The sequence below is a fragment of the Lygodium microphyllum genome, chromosome 4 (genome assembly GCF_053477565.2).
Source record: "Lygodium microphyllum isolate KBCC chromosome 4, Lygodium_microphyllum_v1.1.10, whole genome shotgun sequence".
In the NCBI taxonomy this organism is placed as follows: domain Eukaryota; kingdom Viridiplantae; phylum Streptophyta; class Polypodiopsida; order Schizaeales; family Lygodiaceae; genus Lygodium; species Lygodium microphyllum.
In genome coordinates, this window is record NC_141138.1 from 21294099 (window position 1) to 21313185 (window position 19087).

Genomic DNA, 19087 nt, shown 5'->3' on the forward strand with positions numbered 1-19087 from the left:
ATTGTCCATTCTTGCTTTGCTTTTGTATTTTCTCTCTCTTTTTTACTTGTTTTTTGTATAATTCATGTGTATTGAGAGAGGGAGAGGAAATGGGAGAGGGAGAGGGAGAGGAAGAGGGAGAGGGAGAGGAAATGAGAGAGGGAGAGGGAGAGGGAGGGGGAGGGAGAGAGGGAAACGTTAAACATAATAGGTGTTAACAGTCAGACAAAGAATGTGGAAAATCTGGAAAAGCTAAAGCAAAAGAAAAAGGCCAAGGAAAAGTGAAACGGAAGTCAAAGGCGCACAAGGAAAAGCGCAAGTCAATACTTTTGTAAAATAGTGCAAGCGCATCATGATTTAATTTAAGGAGCACCGGGCTCTCACCCATGCAATTTGTAAATGTAGACGGGCGGTGGAAAGGAAGCTAGGAAGATAGAAGGACAATGGGAAAAATGGCCTCTAGGCCACGGCCGACCATGTAAAAAAGGGGATAAGGGGATGACCGCCCAAAAGGGATTTAGGGTTTTGTATATAAAGTTGAAAAGTGAATGAGAAGCTCATTCTTGTGTATGGCCAAATCTCTTTCTTCTTCCTCTCTTTTTTCTTGCCTTCTTGCTTGTGCTTGAGTGAGGGAGTGTGAGTGAGTGAGTGTGTGAGAGTGAGGGATCGTGGAGAAGAAACTCCCCATCTTCTCTCTTCATCTTCTCCTCTTCTCTTCTCTTCTCTTCTCTTCTCTTGCATGGCTATGGAGGATGGAGCTTGACAAAGGGGGCTTGAGGTTGCTTTAGCTTGCCACAAGGATCATGGAGCTACCGGAGTGCAAGAGAGAGGAGGGAACTTGATCAAGCATTAAGGTAAGCTCACTACACCCGTAAGATAGACATTGCGTGTCGGCTATGTGAGAGGTAGCCATGGCCACTCGGTTTGAAACGCTTGATCAATAAGTGGTCCGTAGGTCTCGGGGTAGAGCTTCATAGCTCCCCTCCAATAGGGAAAGAGAGGGAGAGGGAGAGGGAGAGAGAGGAAGACATTAAACATAATAGGGAAATGAGAGAGGGAGAGGGAGAGGGAAACATTAAACATAATAGGGAAAGAGAGAAAGAGAGAGAGAGAGGGAGATGGAGGGAGAGAGAAAGAGAGGGGGAGGGAGAGAAAATGAGAGAGGGAGAGGAAGAGAGAAAAAACATTAAACATAATAGGGAAAAGGAGAAAGAGAGGGAGAGGTAGAGGGAGAGAAAGAGGGAGAGGGAGGGAGAGGAAAGAGAGGAAAAAATTCAACATAATAGGCAAAGAGAGAGGGAGAGGAAAAGAGAAAAAACATTTAACATAATAGGGAAAGAGAGAAAGGGAGGGAGAGGAAATGAGAGAGGGAGAGAAAGGAAAAAACATTAAACATACTAGGGAATAGAGAGAAAGAGAGGGAGAGGGAGAGGGAGAGGGAGGGAGAAGAAATGAGGGAGGGAGAGGAAATAAGAGAGGGAGAGTAGAGAGAAAAAGAAATGAGAGAGGGGGAGGAGAGAGAGAAAAAAGATAGAAAAAACATTAAACATAATAGGGAAAGAGAGAAAGAGAGGGAGAGGAAATGAGAGAGGAAGAGGAATAGAGAAAAGGAAATGAGAGAGGGAGAGGAGAGAGAAAAAGCATTAAACATAATAGGGAAAGAGAGAAAGAGAGGGTGAGGGTGAGGGATGGAGAGGAAATGAGAGAGGGAGAGGAGAGGAGAGAGAAAAAGAGAGAAAAAACATCAAACATAATAGGAAAAGGAAATGAGAGAGGGAGAGAAAGAGAGAAAAGGAAATGAGAGAGGGAGAGGAGAGAGAAAAATAAATGAGAGAGGGAGAGGAGAGAGAAAAAGAGAGAAAAAACATTAAACCTAATAGAGAAAGAGGGAGAGGGAGTGAGGGAGGGAAGGAAATGAGAGAGGGAGAGGAGAGAGAAAAAAGAGAGAGGGAGAGGAGAGAGAAAAAGAGAGAAAAAACATTAAACATAATAGGGAAAGAGAGAAAGTGAGGGTGAGGGAGAGAGCGGAAATGAGAGAGGGAGAGAAAGAGAGAAAAGGAAATAAGAGAGGGAGAGGATAGAGAAAAAAATGAGAGAGGGAGAGGAGAGAGAAAGAGAGAGAAAAAACATTAAACCTGATAGGGAAAGAGAGAAAGACAGGGTGAGGGTGAGGGAGGGAGAGGAAACGAGAGAGGGAGAGGAAGAGAGAAAAGAAAATTAATTGTTGTTGTTTTTAATTGTAATAGTAGTAGTAGTTTTTCTTTTCTTTTCTTGTTTATTGTTGTTTAGTTTTCTTGTTTTTGTAGTAGTAGTAGTAGTAGTAGTAGTAGTAGTAGTAGTAATAATAATAGTAGTAGTTGTTGTTTTGTTCTTCTTCTTCTTTTCTTGTTTATTATAGTGGTAGTGGTAGTGGTAGTGGTAGTCATGGTTAGGATCATGGTCATTGCCTTTTCTTCTTTTCAACACTTTATTATATTGGTAGTGGTAGTGGTAGTGGTAGTGGTAGTGGTAGTGGTAGTCATGGTCGTGGTCATGGTCGTAGTCGTAGTCGTGGTCGTGGTCATGATCATAGTCGTAGTCGTGGTCGTAGTCATGGTCATGGTCGTGGTCATAGTCATCATCGTGGTCATGGTCATGGTCGTGGTCATGGTCATGGTCATAGTCATAATCATAGTCATAGTCATAGTCGTAGTCATGGTCGTGGTCGTGGTCGTGGTAGTGATAGTGATAGTGGTAGTGATAGTCATGGTTGTATTCATGATCATTGTTTTTTCTTATTTTCTTATTTATTATATTGGTAGTGGTAGTGGTAGTGGTAGCAGAAGTGGTAGCGGTAACGGTAGCGATAGTGGTAGTCGTGGTCGTGATCGTGGTCGTAGTCGTAGTCATGGTCATCGTTGTGGTAGTGGTAGTGGTAGTGGTAGTGGTAGTGGTCGTGGTCGTAGTCGTAGTCGTAGTCGTAGTCGTGATAGTGGTAGTGGTAGTCGTGGTCGTGGTCATGGTCGTGGTCGTGGTCGTGGTCGTGGTCGTAGTCATAGTTGTGGTCTTTGTCATCGTCGTCGTCGTAGTCGTAGTCATCATCCTAGTCATAATGGTAGTGATAGTGGTCGTAGTCGTGGTCATGGTCGTAGTCGTGGTCATAGCCGTGGTAGTGGTAGTGATAGTGGTAGTCGTGGTCGTGATCATGGTCGTGGTCGTAGTCATAGTCGTGGTCTTTGTCGTCGTCGTCATCGTAGTCGTAGTCGTAGTTGTAGTTGTAGTCGTGGTCGTGGTCATAGTCATAGTTGTGGTTGTGGTATTCGTCGTAGTCGTAGTCATAGCCGTGATCATTAAAGAAAATGAGAGAGGGGAAGGAAGAGAAAAAAGAAGAAGAAATGAGAGAGAGGGAATAAACATACAACATAATAAAGAAAGAGAAAAAACAAAGAGAGAGTGGTGGCGAGGTCTGGTGCAACACCACGAGACGGGAAACACTCCAACATATATACATTAATTTGTGGATGGGTGGGTGAAGACTTTACATACGTTAATTTTTGCTGAGTTACAAGGGAAAAAATCCATTCTTAAAAATTTTAAGAAAGAAAAAAAGAATGATAACAAAAACAAATTGTTTGTCATAACGTAGACAAAATGGAAAACAATGAAGGTCTTGTTGTTCAAGATCGTGAGGCATATCTTAATCAGCGAGTCCCATGTTCTTGCTCTCAATGCAAGCTAGCAATTAGACGAAAACATCGATTGTCTATAGAACACGTACGACGCTTTGGCGAGTTTCAATCTGAGATCATTGATCAAGCGATCTTGGATTTTCAGGAAACGATAAGAAAAGTTAATATCAATCATGCATTGTACTCACAAGCTAATTGAATACCATATACAAGAAGATTGGGTGTGGCTAGCAAATTTTCTATCTAGGGAGGTGACGTCTCGTCCCAAGGAGGAGTGTACCCTTTGCGGCCAATTAGAAGAGTTTGTGGGCATGCGATGGATGGAGTGCCTGACGCCAATCCACCACTTGGAAGGTACTACCCAATCTATACTGTCAATATCAGAGGAGACAGACAGTCTTCCAGACCTACCTACAATCTTGGAGCCTGAGCTGGGGGCAATGATCAATGCATTGATTCCCATGGATGTCAAGACTTCTAATCCCCCGCTTAGAGAGGAAGCATCCATACCATTATATGATGGGTGCCGAGTATCTCGCCTAAAGACACTGCTTGCACTCCTAAGTGTGCAAGCAAAATACAGGTGGAGCAATGCGAGTGTGACCGAGTTGTTCACGTACCTTGTACGTATGCTTCGTTGAGTTCTTTTCGGCACTATCATTAAAAACATTTTTGTTTTTTCAAGGTGTTTTATGATTTTTTTTCAGGTTACTGAAATATCATATATTACCACCTGCAAATACCATGCCTGAGTCTCGTGATGATGCATGAGATGTTTTACGAAAGCTTGGCATGGACTACAACAGTATCCATGCATGTATCTACGATTGCATACTATTTCGAGGAGAATACGAGACTATGGAGGCATGTCCAAAGTGTGGTGCTCACATGTATCGACAGGACTTGCAAGGAAAAACCATCCCTCAAAAAGTTCTTAGACACTTTCTGCTTATCCCCCGCATAAACCACATGTTTCCTACGTCTGGCATGGCGAGCTTGATAACGTGTCATGCGCAGAATAGGTCCATAGAAGGAGTTCAATGAATATCAGCGGATTCACGCGCATGGAGCCACATTGACTCTACTTTCCCAGGCTTTGCTCGAGAGCCAAGGAATCTTCGGCTCAGTCTTGCAATGGATGGCATGAACCCATTCGATCTGCACTCAACTTCTTACAGTGTGTGGCCTATAGTCCTTGTCAACTACAATATCCCTCCATGGCTTTCTACGAAGAAATGACATCTCATTCTTAGCTTACTCATCCCCGGCCGCTACAAAGTCAAAAATATGGACGTGTATCTTCGTCCATTAGTCGATGAGCTTAAGATTTTGTGGGAGGAGGGGGTCACTGTGCAAGATATGAGCAAGCGCGATGGTTAACGGTCCGCCAATATTCGAGCCATTCTCATGTGGAGGATGCATGACTTTCCGGGATTCGGAGAGTGCTCAGGTAAATAGGCTTCTGTTCTCGTTGGTAATATCTATATTTTATCTCGTTCAAGTTTGTATTCACTAGATAGAGGTGTTGGAACAGGTCTGGTTACCTCAGATTATCATGCATGTCCATTGTGCGGGCCACGGTTAGACTTCCAACGAAGGTCACGAACCATGAAGAATATGGTATATCAAGAACACGCTTTCTTGCCAGAGGGTCATGAACTCATGGAAGGTTTTCTTGGACAACCTCCAACACATATGAATGCCATAAGCTGGTACTAGCTGAAAATGGTCCACACGGAGTCACATCCAAATGGAATGCGACGGTTCTCAGCTTTCTATGAGTTGCCATATTGGACCCACTTACAGATCAACCACTTATTGGATCCCATGCATATTTTCAAGAATGTGGACAGCTTGCTATGGGACCACATCACAGGAAAGAGAGACACTATAGGGGCACGAATAGATTTGAAAGAGGTAGGTAAGATGGAGGCGCTTTGGCCGCAGTCGAGTGTTGATGGTCGCGTGTAGCTACCTCGCGCTCCTTGGTTTTTTCCACTAAAGAAGAGCGCATTGTGAAGCAAATAGTCAAGTCTATCCGCACTCCGACAGGTATGATGCGTTCTCTCAGGTCTGCATTTTCTAAAGATGATCAATTATTAGGGCTAAAATCCCATGACTGGCATAAGATATGTCAGGTTTGTACTACGAATGGATTGTAATTGGCATGTGCATTTTGCTATTTGGAGTGTAGCCATTGTTCATAATGCTTTCTCATTTGTGGTAGTTTGTACTACCGATTGCGATCGCAGGATGCCTTACTCCAGAACTACGTGGGGCCATTTACAGGTTGTTGACTTTAGTGCAATATGGATCTCATAAAAGGAAATTAAGACGTCCGGTCTGTCTCTTTGAGAAATACCTGCCTACCAGCATGCTCACGATATAAATCCACCTTCTTGTGTATCTTGTAGATGAAGTGGAGATTGTTGGACCTGTCCATACGCGATGGATGTTCTTCTTGGAGCGCTTCATGAAAACCCTGAAAGGCTTTGTGCAGAAGGTAGCATGGCTGAAGGTTGGTTGGTGTCTAAGGTGCTAGTGCATATTTCACAATGGCTACCAACGGTGGATCCAGACAACAAAATGCTATGGTCGCTAAAGGATGATGATAGACTGGACGGAGATGTGGTGGTTGGAAATGGGATAGAAAAATGAATTGATGCTACAATGGAGGAGAATGTGAATCGCTTTTGTATGTTGCACTATGCCTCTATGGAGACCTGGCTCGCCAGGTATCAGCAAGCTAGGCAAGATCGAGAGGAAGCGTGATCTGAATTTTGACATAGTATGCACCATCGACCGATTTGATATCCCGAGGGCATGGAGGAGATGCCGCGGTTCATGTCAATGCGATGGTTGCATGGAGCTTTGACCGCAGCATCTCACGAAGGGGCGGAGGTCTCAATTGAGGAGTGGGAATTCTTGAGGGGATATAGTCCAAAGATGATGAGCTGTTTAGGATTTGTCGTATCTATATTTTATATGCGACAACTAAGCGCTCCACAATGGACTGTGGTATCATGGCAAGGTTCGAGCAAGAGAGCCGACGACGAGCAACGGATCCAAACACGGTTATAGATGAGATGGAGTATTTTGGGAACTTGCAAAGTATTGTTACAGTAGATTACCATAGCTTCTCCATGATACTATTTGATGTGCAGTGGTTCAAAGTGGTACTTGAAGGAGCTGAAGCAACAGTTCGATGAGGTCCATCTGGATTTCTCGAAATAGATTCCGAAAAAAAATGGACGGATTTGTGTGACACCTTTGTGTTGCCGGCCCATTGTGAACAGGTGCATAAACTCATTTGTTTGTTAATTGTATTATGACGTGGTACATATCACAATAGTTTAATCTCTCTTGTACGTGTTTGTGAACATGTAATCTTCTATCCAAACCCCCGACAACCTCGATGGTAATATGTTATATCTTCAACTCCCCGAAGTGCGAGAGTATATGGTCAAAGCGATATTCCGAGCATAGATGAGGACAATATGCAAATAGAGGGATCAATATTGCAAAGGGGTGGAGGCCACGGAAAGCTTGGAGCATGTAGAGGAGCTAGCATTGAGTAACAATGATGGAAATACAGGAGTCCAATAATTCTTTGAGAACGAGATGGACTCATCCTTTTGTGGTGACATGTCTATTGACCTTTCAGTGTATACAGAGTTGTGTCAGGAGATTAACATGAGACCATAGGATACTTCATACTTGGAGCATCCACTTACTCAATTTATTGACTAATCGCTTATAAGGGTACATAAGATATGCATTTTAAGTGAGATTATTTTTTTATGATTTATATTACCGTGCTTTATATGATTTAAATTAATTATACTAACATCATTTTTGTCTGTGCAGGTGACCTTTTTGGATACTTAGATCATCAAGATGAGTCGAGGGATGAGCGATGAGGAGTTGCAGGATATCTTCACGTGTATGTCTCTAGATCAGATGGCGAGATTCAGAGGCATGGCAGACCAAGAGCTGTCTCAGACATCGTCAGGCCGCATGCTTCAGTTTCGAGTAGACGAGGTCGACGCTCCAGACTTGGGCCAGAGAGAGGGAGTGCTTCAGGATCAGGAGAATGCTATAGAGATACAGAGGTAGTGAGCCCACTGTCGGCATGGAATAGAAGTACTACTTCTCACTCTCGTGGCGGTTCAAGGGAGCATGGCTCAGGTGGTTGCTGTGGAGGCACGGGCACGGTGTCGCCATCTTGTCGTTCTACCGGAGTTGCGTCACCTCTAGGATTTTTCACACCTGTGGGGACTTCTACTCCAGTTACTCCAGCTTTTGCTCAGCCGTCTGCAGGTGGCACCCCTATGGGTGCTACACCAATAGATACTACCCCGGTCGGTACACCAGATGTACAGGGGTCTGCTGGATATGCCCAGGAGCGTGGTCGCAAGTGGGAGAGGACCCATCTTAGGCATACCTCAAAGGGATATGCCTATCTTGTTGATGATAGGTCAGGAGCCATCATCATGAATGATGAGGGGAGGAGGGTGATGGCTCGCATGAGAGAGTTGTGCCAACAAGTTTTTCGGCATATCTTAGATCATTGGAAAATCATACCGGAGGGGAGCAAGGACTACATAGTAGCATCCTTGCATGAGGAGTTTCCGGTTTCAGCCATAGCAGATAGATTTTCTACGGGCTGGATGATGGACTGCATGTGTGCATATATGTCACATAGACGATCAGACGCATGCAAGGCACTCAAGAGTGGGGCTGCAAAGCCTGAGTGGCTAGACGCGGACGACTGGCGACGACTGAGGGAGGAGGCTACAAATTCTCTAGGACATTGGAGTCAGCAGCGCGAGATGGCGAGGGTATGACTAGAGGCCGAAGTGGTCCATTATCTTGGGAGTGGCAGCCATAGGACATATCTGGAGGACTTTGTAAGTTTTTCTTTTGTTTTGCTTGCTTTTTTTTTTGCAATATCCTTTGTACTAAAAATCATGTTTCTAACAGTTAGTATTTTGTTTTCTTTGCAGCACTCCATTACAAATCGCAATTCAACCAGCCTTGAGACTCGATATGCAGAGAGGTATGGTCTCACTGCATTGATCAATCGATTGTATAGATGCGGCGGCCCTGTAAGTCACTCATCTTTCTTGTCCATAGTTACCATGTTTAATTAGAATGCATTATTGTATGGTGGACTGATGTGTAGTTGTTTCTTTTTTTGCAGAGTCTGTTTGATGCTCCTTTGCGGCGGGACGAGCTTTCGGATGGCGAGGATGTATAGCTCGCCCTTAGATCCCTGGAGCTCACACACCCTTCTTTTTTGGTCGCTTGATCTGTGTAGACATTTTCTATGTAGTAGTGATATCTTGCCATGATTGTACCAATAGCTTTCATTATGTGATCATGTATTTATTTCATGTATCAGTGTTATGATTTAAGTACACTTTGTTTTTGTTGCTGCCCTGTCACAATTTTTTTTTTCCTTGTTAGCATCACTATTAGCATCGTAAAATTACCTGCACGCGTCGTTATTGGCATCATTATTAGCATCGCAAAGTGTTGTTATCAGTTTCACTATTTGCGACGCTGATAACAACGCCGACGCAAATAGCGACACTGATAACAATGCTAATACCGACTGTTCTATGGCATCGCCAATAATGACGCTTTTTGCGACGATGGGGGTAAATTTTGTTATTTACATTTTCGTCGCTTTTAACATCGGTATAAGGCCTATATCTTGTAGTGTATGGTTTATATCTTTGAGGATATTTGCTAGTCCATGTGTTTTTGTACACAAAGTGCATCTAAGATCCAATAAGAACTACAATGTAGTGAGATATTTATCCTCATATTTCCACAAAATAACTCTTCAAGACTTGTAGCAATCCTCAAATCAAAATCATCGCTTTATATAGGGACTAATATTGAAGTTTTATGTCATGTTGTATAAGTGAATAGTACCAAAATTTTGAACTCTCGCAAAAATTCCTAGATTGATTGACAAAATCTTGAATTAGTGCCAAAGTTCTTAAATTGGTCTTTGTATTCATAAATGTACACCCTTAAAATTGATGCAAGTAGTAAAGTGTTGAGAGCTTTACATGTGCTTTCAAGTGCTATCGCATCAAAATTGTTTGACTACTTTTAGAGGGACATTAGAGGATATTGTTTTTTCTATAATTCCAAGTATATCCTTCACAAGGGTGGCTGAAAATATAGAATTATTGAGTGTATGCATGTATCAAATCTTGATAGCATGGAATGGCCATTGTGCCAGTGGTGAGAAATTACACATGTGCAACACAAAATCTTAGAAAACATATTAAACTCTATGAAGCCAAACATTGACTCAAAGAATGCACACCTAATTTTGCTTTTAGCAATTGTAATTTTTGCACATATGTTTAAGGAGTGTGAGGATTTTAAACATACCAAGAATACATATAGAGTAAAAAGTGCATAAGAGGATTGTTTAATGAGAATTTTACGAAAAATGTAGATTTCAAAAAGTCACTCACACAGTAGAGTGTTGAGTCACAACAAGAGACATGGCATTTAGGAAAAAAAATTCCCTCTAAATTGAATATATTCTCATTTTTTGGTTGCTTAACTAACTTTTCTTCTCAATACATTATGGCATGACAAACTTTATGCTTAGTATTCAAGTATCATAAATGAAGGATGCTCAAGGGTAAATGGTTTTGCCTTGACCAAGACACACATGAGAGTATAGTTGTGGATGTTGTTACTATGATTTTTAAAGGTCATAAGCCCCTAGTGTTGCAAGTGGAGGATGATTAGCCCTTGTGTATAATACTTCAAGAGATTATAATATAATTGGAGAATCCACTTGCTAACTTCTATTTTGAAGTAGATTGTAGGAATATTCAAGGCCTCTCTTTTTCAATTAGTATAAATTTTGAATAGTTTCATCAGGATAACTTTTAGAGAATCTTTTAAAAAAAATCCATATGTTTATCCTAAGACAAAATATTACTAAAAAGGTTCACAAATTTCTTACAAAAGTAAAAAGTGATCCACTCTCTTGGAGCTTTCTTTTGTGTTTTCTTTGTCAATATTATAAAAATGCTTGAGCAATAAATAGTAGAAAAACATTTGATAGCATAGGAATGATATTGCCTTTGGAAGAAAGATATATGTTGAACATATCGACCTACTTCCTAGTACTAAAGAAGAGCTTATTGTGTTGTTTTAGGAGGCTTAGAAGCAAGGCTTGTGTTTTCAAGATAATGTATTGTCCAAAATCATTGTTGTGACTATGGCCTAGGCCTGGCAAATGCCCTTTTTGGCATTTTGTATTTACCTTACCCTACTTTCAGTTAATACACTACTACATTATTAAAACATATATATATAATAGAGTAAAAATACCAATCTCAATATTTTTGTCTAATGAGGCACATCTACCCTAGTTTACGCAATTGAAGAAAGTGCTTGAATTCAAAATAACACTTATCATCGTTTGCAAAAATTGATAGATTGGGTCGACCTCATGGTTGTCAAATAGAAGGTTCAAGAGAGGGATGTGAAATGTAGTGGTAAGCAATGTCATTAACATAGGGAATGATGTCCTATTTGTTTTGTACACTGCATATAGCCATTTAGTCACATACACACATAATTCAGTGAGAGAAAGGAAAATGAACATCCAAAACCACTAGAAAGGGCATGGGCATTGGGAATCTCCATCTAAAGAAACACTTCTGGCAGCACGATTTTAATCCTTGTACCAAAAAGCACCACACATGCCATAGGGCATTAGCATCACGCATTGAAGTTTTAAAGCTTTGTATCGAACAATGTAGAGAAGTCTAAACCACAGCATACGCATGGCAAAGGGTAATATAGTGAGAAATAGGATGTTGTCACCTCAAAGGTGCTGTTACCCCAGTTCTTGCGCATGCCATGGGTGTGCCGGCTCGCAGCTGCCTCTCTAAAATGATGCCTTTATTGCTCAATTAGACGATGATACTGGTCGGCACTCGCTTACTCTTTGAGATGATCACGAAACTCCTGGATATGGTGGCTGCCCTCCTCTTTGAGGCGATGAGCTTCTTGCTTCAAGTGGCCGCCAAGCTCTCGGAGGTGCTGCTTCAGCTGGTGACGGCGGAGCCCATGGAATAAGCCCTGGCCTTGCAGCTCCTGATCGTGGACTACGCCCAGCTTCGAGTCAGAGCTAGAAGTTTGCGCACTAGCAGCAATATGAGATGAAGCGGCACTGTCGCCATTATTGACAGCGAGTACAGGCACGACGTCCTGCAGAGGCGGCACAGTATTCGCAAAGACGGCCCCGACATATAGTTCCTGCTCCTGCATACCAGCTTCAGCTTGAGCTGCGTCCGAGCTCTCGATTTCTGAAACAGGTGATGGCAATGGTGCGATATCATATTGGCTATGAGAAAGCAGCTGTTTGTGATCCGTATTGGCCTGCTTATGATCACTGACATAACTCGCCGTCTCATCAGCGCCGGCAGCTGGATGACCTTCTGTCCAGATCTTGTCTGCCTTCATAGCCATGTCAGCGGGAGGAGCGGCGCCCTGCTGGTGCTGCACGTACACGTGGAAAGTAAGGTCGTCGTGGTAGGGCTCTGGCAGGTGCGACGCTATGATGGGAGTGTCTGGCGTGGCATCAGCATGATTCGAGTCAGCAGACGACGTGGGCCCTAGCGCAGCTGGAGCCGGCTGCTGATCGTGCCTATCCTGCACACGACGAGGAAGGAATTCTCAGCCGAACGAGAGAGAGAGAGAGAGAGAGAGAGAGAGATATAGATCAGAGACCTGCTGTTGCAGAAGCTGTTGTCCATCCGGACGTCTATAAGACGACGACGAGGCGTTATGATCTGTTGCAGTAGTAGCTGTAACTATTGATGATGCGTTGCCGAGATCATCAGGTGGGGCAGTATCAACGCGCCCATCATCGATCAAAGGAAGACAAAGGAGACATCCATTGCAACGTCCAAGGACTTGACCCATTATTTGTAGCAACCGCTATGCTCTGGAATGAGAGAGAGAGAGAGAGAGAGAGAGAGAGAGAGAGAGAGAGAGAGAGAGAGAAGAAGAAGAAGAAGAAGAAGAAGAGAGAGAGAGAGAGAAAGAGAGAGAGAGAGAGAGAATAGAAGAAGAGAGACTCGTGAGACAGGAAGAAGAAGAAGAGAGAAGAAGAAGAAGAAGAAGCCTTGTTCGTTTTAAAGTGTACTGGCTAGGGGAAATGGAAACACAGATCTGCAGATGCAAGATCGACATCTCTCTCTCAAAGACGACCTGGTGGGCACCATCGTACTATTTAATATGAGTAGTAAAGCATGGCATAATAGATGCCAAAGTTCTAGGGGGTCATTCCCCCCATTCGATCTAGGGAGCCTCCAAGTGTCCTTGGTCAAGCTTTACATTGTTATTCTCCAAATCAAAGAGTTCCAATCTAATTTTTAATGGAAAGTTCACTGTCCAATTTGAGACTTGCACAATACTAAGCTGGGAGCATTTAATCTCCGAATGCTATAAACCTTATAACTTTTTGTCCTTCGTAAATACTATGTTTATGATGTGATTTTTCACCCACACCAATAGCTTAATAAGAAGAGTACAATATTGACCTTGTTGAGAGAATTGGATGATAAAATATAGAGGCGGCTACGGACAAGAAGGATTATTTGAAAACCCATATCTTCCCAAACATTGTCATGTTCCTACCATGTCCAAATCATGTTACTTGTAGTCCACATTGCATGTGTTGTTGCCAATGTTTACAAATGTAAAAGCACACACCCTCAACTTCAAATTTGCAATGTGCATGTAATGCAAGTTCATATCATGTTTATGTAACAAAAGTGCCAAAACATGTAGCTTCTGATGCAATTCTTCACATAAAATACACACATCTATTATACACGTATTAGTGTATAAGCATGTTTTACATGAATTATGCCCACAAGATTATGAGCTTATCTCTACCCATTTTACAACACATGAGTATCCATGGTGAAAGGGTCCTTATTTATTGTTCAATTGGTTAGGTCTATGTTTATTTCTACCCAAGGCGTGACTTATATGATTATTCAAAGTCTAGTCCTTCAAATAGATTAAAAATAAATTTCCTTCATTAATATGTAGTTAGCAATTTGGATATAATGTGTGTATAGTTAAGTGTGCATGTAATAGATATCAAGATTTAGTTATATCTAGGTAGGTCATATCCTTATTTATTTCAATCAAGGTATGTGCTAAACTTTCATTCAAGGGCTACAACACGATGAATAAGGACTTCATATTTGCACCCAAATATATTATGCAAAAATTGTACTCTATGATAGGGCCGGCAACATGCAATGGATCTTGCTTCCTTTTTAAAAGTTTGAATTTAGGGTTGCTTGAAGTTAGAATAAGCACAATTTATCATATACCAATGTATTTGTGTACACCTAGTATTGTTTTATCAATGATACTTGTCATTTAATCAAGAAGTAGTCTTATAATTTCCTATGCTCATGAGAGGCATGCTATTTTATCATATTTTTGTGAATTGGAATAAATAAGAACACTCCCTTACACCTAGAGAACATGTCAAGACATGGATAGAATTGAAATGGAAAATGTTGGTCTTAATGTGCCTCCATTTGTTAGTGACATTAAAATCAAAGCAAAAAAAGAAAGGGGTATTAAAATACCAAAGAACATTTTGACAAACCTCAAGTTGGCGTCTTTTTATGATAATAGAATCTTTCTAACTCGTGGTTGAGAAGTAACCCTTTAGAATGAATGAAGTGGCCATAACTAGCATTTATGAAGTGCTTACTTGTATTTTTGTGGTTTGGAATAACTAAGCAAACTCTACTGTACCATAAGAACATATTCAAACATGGGTGTATAAAGCTAGAAAAGAAATGTAAGTCTTTACATCCCCCCAATTGCTAATAAAAACAAAAAAAAAAGTATACTTAAAGGACTTGAAATAAGAATTTGACACATTGAACTTGAGGTAATAATATGATAATGGCATCACAATGAATATTTAAAGTGCTGCACAACAACAAATACTATTTTTAAGGTTTAGGATGACCCCAAGTAACCAACAAATCTATAATATTTAAGGATGTATGCACAGTGTGAGGAAGAAATGCCTTTAATAAATCCTTGAACTATTAAAAATTAAAGGTATAAAAAGTAAATAAAAATGCTTTTAAATCTTCGATAACCTCGGCATAGTTTTTCTTTTCCAAGGTACAAAAGTAAATCAAATAACAATTTGCAGTTTGAAAGTACAAAAATAACAAGAGTCAAAAATTCTCGTCATGTGGAATCTTCAACTAGTGCATTAAGTAGTTCATATGAAACCTTCAAAAGACACACTCATATCAAAGGTTTGAAAACTATATTTGCATCCATCCACAAATAAAATGCTAGGTAAGCACCTAAGCAACTATTGTCGGATTCAAGGTATCAAAATCTCCAAACACATTAATGATATCATCAATAATGTTAGTTAAACTACTTTTAAAACCCAAGATGAATAATTCTAACTATGAAGCATAAATTACTCACTAAGCATGTTTGAGATTGTGAAAACTAAAACATTTTCTTAACGAATTGCAATCTACCATAATGGCAACTCATTTTAAATCTAACGCCATGAAAGAATACTCTTGAAGTAGTCTCATTAGTTAGAGCATCAACATTTATTGAGAGAGTTTCCATAATAGCAATCCATATAATTTTAGCACCATATGGGAGAATACTCATGTTGCAATTTCATATCTTGGATCATAATCACATTCTTAAGTTGCTAGCATACAATCTTATTATTGGACTAGCTTAGCTACCCAAAGAGAATATGAGAATACAATTAAGTTTCCTCTAAAGATAATTGAAGGTTAAGAATCTAAAGAAAAAAGCTTTCCTTTCAATATGGAAAAACACTTTCATAGAAGTGCATCTTCTAAACAATTTTGGTCTTGCTAATCATAGCAAGACCAAGCCTAAGTTAAGCCAATAATTATTAAACATCATTCCTTATATCCCCTCAATACCAAGAGTAGTGAAGCTAACTAGATCTATACCATCACTTTCATTTAGTTTCTACAATAGGGAGAAACCATATTTTCTTTTGGTCATTATTAGTTTATGGTTCAACCGCCATGCCTATAGTAGAAAGTCATTAGAAAACTTCCTAGCATACTCAAAACATTAAAGGTAAATATTTCCTTAAGGACTTTACTACGCATTATTAGTTTAGGCAATATATGGTCATTATTAGTTTAGGCAATAATTTCTTTTGGTCATTATTAGTTTAAGCAATATATGGTTCGACCACCATGCCTATAGTAGAAAGTCATTAGAAAACTTCCTAGCATACACAAAACAACAATTGTAAATATTTCCTTAAGGACTTTACTAGGCATCTCATGTAGAAACTTGAGGCTAAAGGGAGAAGTTGATTAAATAGTAGCCACATTAACTAGGATCAAGATAAATACACTCCCAATATCCACTATTTCCTAAGAGTTAACATACAAATGATCACTATAAGAGACAATGTGAGAAGCCTAGGGAACATAGAGGAGTAAACATGGATGTTTGCACTATTTCTAACTCCAAATATCTAAGATATAGACAAATGGTATGATGTTATAATAGTGTACCCTAATGAGCTACAAATAGATGATTTCCAAGCTTCGTTGCAATCTTAGAGAGGTAATTGTAGGCAATGTCTTATCCTATGGTAGTGATAGATAGATTAAACCATGGGTAGAGGTATCATTACCCATATGTTTCTCTGAACACAAGTTATTACAAAATGAGTCCCATTGATGTGATTAGTAATAGGGGTGGTTGCAAGGTAAGGTTCTCCATTTTGGACCTTCTTGCTATTTTTGGGACACAAGGTCTTTGATATGCGCAACTTGACATCACCCTACGCATGTCGAGGAATGACACATTCAAGAAATCTTATCCCATACCATGAACTTAGTATTATGATAGTGTGATCGAGGTCTTAAGATGACATGTTAGAGCCTTAATCAAGGTATTATGAGGGTATTATTGATGTGCCTTCATTGTACAATAGATAAATATTAATAAAATTTAAAAAATACATACATAACACAAGATAGTCATGGCTACTACACAAAAAGCACATGGAATAAAATGCTAACACTAAGGTAAGCCAAGTTGGAAAAATTTTATTTGTCAAATGATTAAAAGGTTCTTCACATGCTACAACTCCAACCTTATATACTTCCCCCTATCCTATGCTCTTACTTTGTTACAAGGTTTTTCCAATTCTCAAGTCTAACATTAGTAAAATAACTACCCTAGAAATTTCCTACATTACAAGCCATCCCAGCCTCAAGAAGCTTTTTCCTCAAAGCTTGAAAGATGGAAAGAATACAACAAATAGAGCTTGGAAACCAGAGATTTCATATGTTGAAGAAGATTGCATAAGTGATAAGTACCAAAGAAATGACTGCTATGAGTTTCTTGCATATTGTCATAAGAGGAGTGTCATAGAAAAAGAACCATAAGTTTGATAGAGAACTCCGAATTGAGCAAATGAGGTGTTATATCAAAGTATATACTTAAGGGTATCACTCCAACCATGAAACCCCAACTATGATGACATGAAGGCAAATAACAATACTTTTAATACATTAAATTGTATTGTAGAGGGAACCCAATCTTCCTCAACCTTCTTCCTATAGGAAACATGTAGAAACCATGAAGACAAAATAGCAAAAAATATTGGACATGGAATGCATTATTGCATGTTGGTTTCTCTTAGAAGAAAGCCTCCCAAATTAGAGGGAATTCCATCATAATGGTTATCAAGAATAGGAAAACTGTCACCAATTGTATGCCATCATTATCATTATATGCATCCACATCATATGCATCCAGATCATAGTGCCCATGATCAAACAATTGGAATGAAGCCTCCAAAGAAGTATGAAACTCTTCTTTTTGTAAGCCTTGATTGAGTATACTAGGCTAATGCATACTACCCATAGGCTCATGATGACGCTTCCCATTAAAGTTACCACTACACTCATCTTCAACATATCCTCCTTTAAATTCAAAAGGTCCATGTGGTTCTTCATCTTTCTCTCCATCTTGTACTTCATGATCCATTATGTCATCCTCTCTTGCTTGAGAAGAGTCTTGGTCAAGCTCTTCATCACCTACTTCAACTTTCTCTTATTGCTCTTCTTCTTCTTCTTCCTCTTCCTCTTTTTCTTCTTCATGTGAATGTTATAAAACAATTGATACCTTAGCATTCTTTGCGTGACATGTATATCTATGTTGAGGTGACCATTTTTCTCTACACTTCTAGCATAACCCTTTTGAATGTATGTCCCTCAATGTGTTGTTAGATAGGTGTGTCCTATGGGTAGGAACTCTTTCCTCTTACATATCCACTTACATCAACCCACAGTTTTGTTGGTTGTAATAGTGCTCTGCATCCCCTATTTTTGGCTAGCAACTATCATTACAATGGAAATAACCCTCATAAGGTTGTTGTCCACTTGAGCATATCCCAAAAAGAATATGCACTATCATTGTAACTTTGGTACTCATAGGAAAATGATTCAAGTGAAAACAGTGCATAAGCATTAGCATCTTGTTATCCATATGCATAGAAAGATGGTGGCACTTCCTTCACTTGGCTACAACCTCTAAAGGGCATGTAATTGATGTTTATCCCTGACCCTTACCTATCCATGAGAAGTATGTGTCCAAATGGGACAACTCTTAGCTCTAAAAAAAGTACAAGATATCTTCCATGAGTTAGATGCGTCAGTTTTATGTTCAAATACACTCACAAGTTTTTGTGGCAAATTTCCCAGACCTATCCATAACTAAATAGCAAGTTTCTGAAGCCCTCTTTCACCCTTTGTCTTGACATGTAGTCACTACTTTTCACCTTTAGAAGCTTGGGATGGAGAGTGAGTAGAAATAATTTGGTAAGAGTGCTACTTGATATGACTTCCAAAAACTAAAATGCACCCTACAAAGTTGAGTGTTGCTAGTTTACAATGTTTAGTTGAATCAGTCATTGACATCATGATATTTGTAGGAGGTCAACTTGGTGAGTTATGTTTGTGGAAATTCTTGACATACCTGTTGTAGTTGTAATATGTTGTTTCCATAGACTTGAGGTAATGAAAAAATGTGCAATTTATGCAACTCATGTCCTTCACTTAATAAAATGCTAACTAATACTCTCCTTCATGCAAGTGATGCCTTGATCATAGATGAGTGAGGTTTTTAAGTTAGATGATACCAAGTGGATCAAATCATTAACAAAATGGAACTCATGAACCATTGTAAAAGCCTAAATTCAACATGAAAAACTCTAATTTACTATTGCATACCATGCCATGGTTTTTCTTCTTCTTCTATGGAAAGGAAATGCTGTAAAAATTTGCTATAGGTGGCCATCATTA

At 39.9% G+C, this 19087-nt stretch overlaps 1 protein-coding gene across 1 annotated transcript; it reads right to left on the reverse strand.

The window, feature by feature from the left end:
* Positions 1-11195: 11195 nt before the first annotated feature.
* Positions 11196-12635, reverse strand: LOC148036865 (uncharacterized). Its single transcript, XM_087677195.1, has 2 exons — positions 12429-12635; positions 11196-12350 (listed from the first exon to the last, which is right to left on the reverse strand). Exons 1-2 carry the CDS (start codon positions 12621-12623, stop codon positions 11637-11639), a joined length of 909 nt encoding a protein of 302 aa, XP_087533321.1. The 5' UTR covers positions 12624-12635; the 3' UTR covers positions 11196-11636.
* Between the last annotated feature and the right edge of the window lie 6452 nt (positions 12636-19087).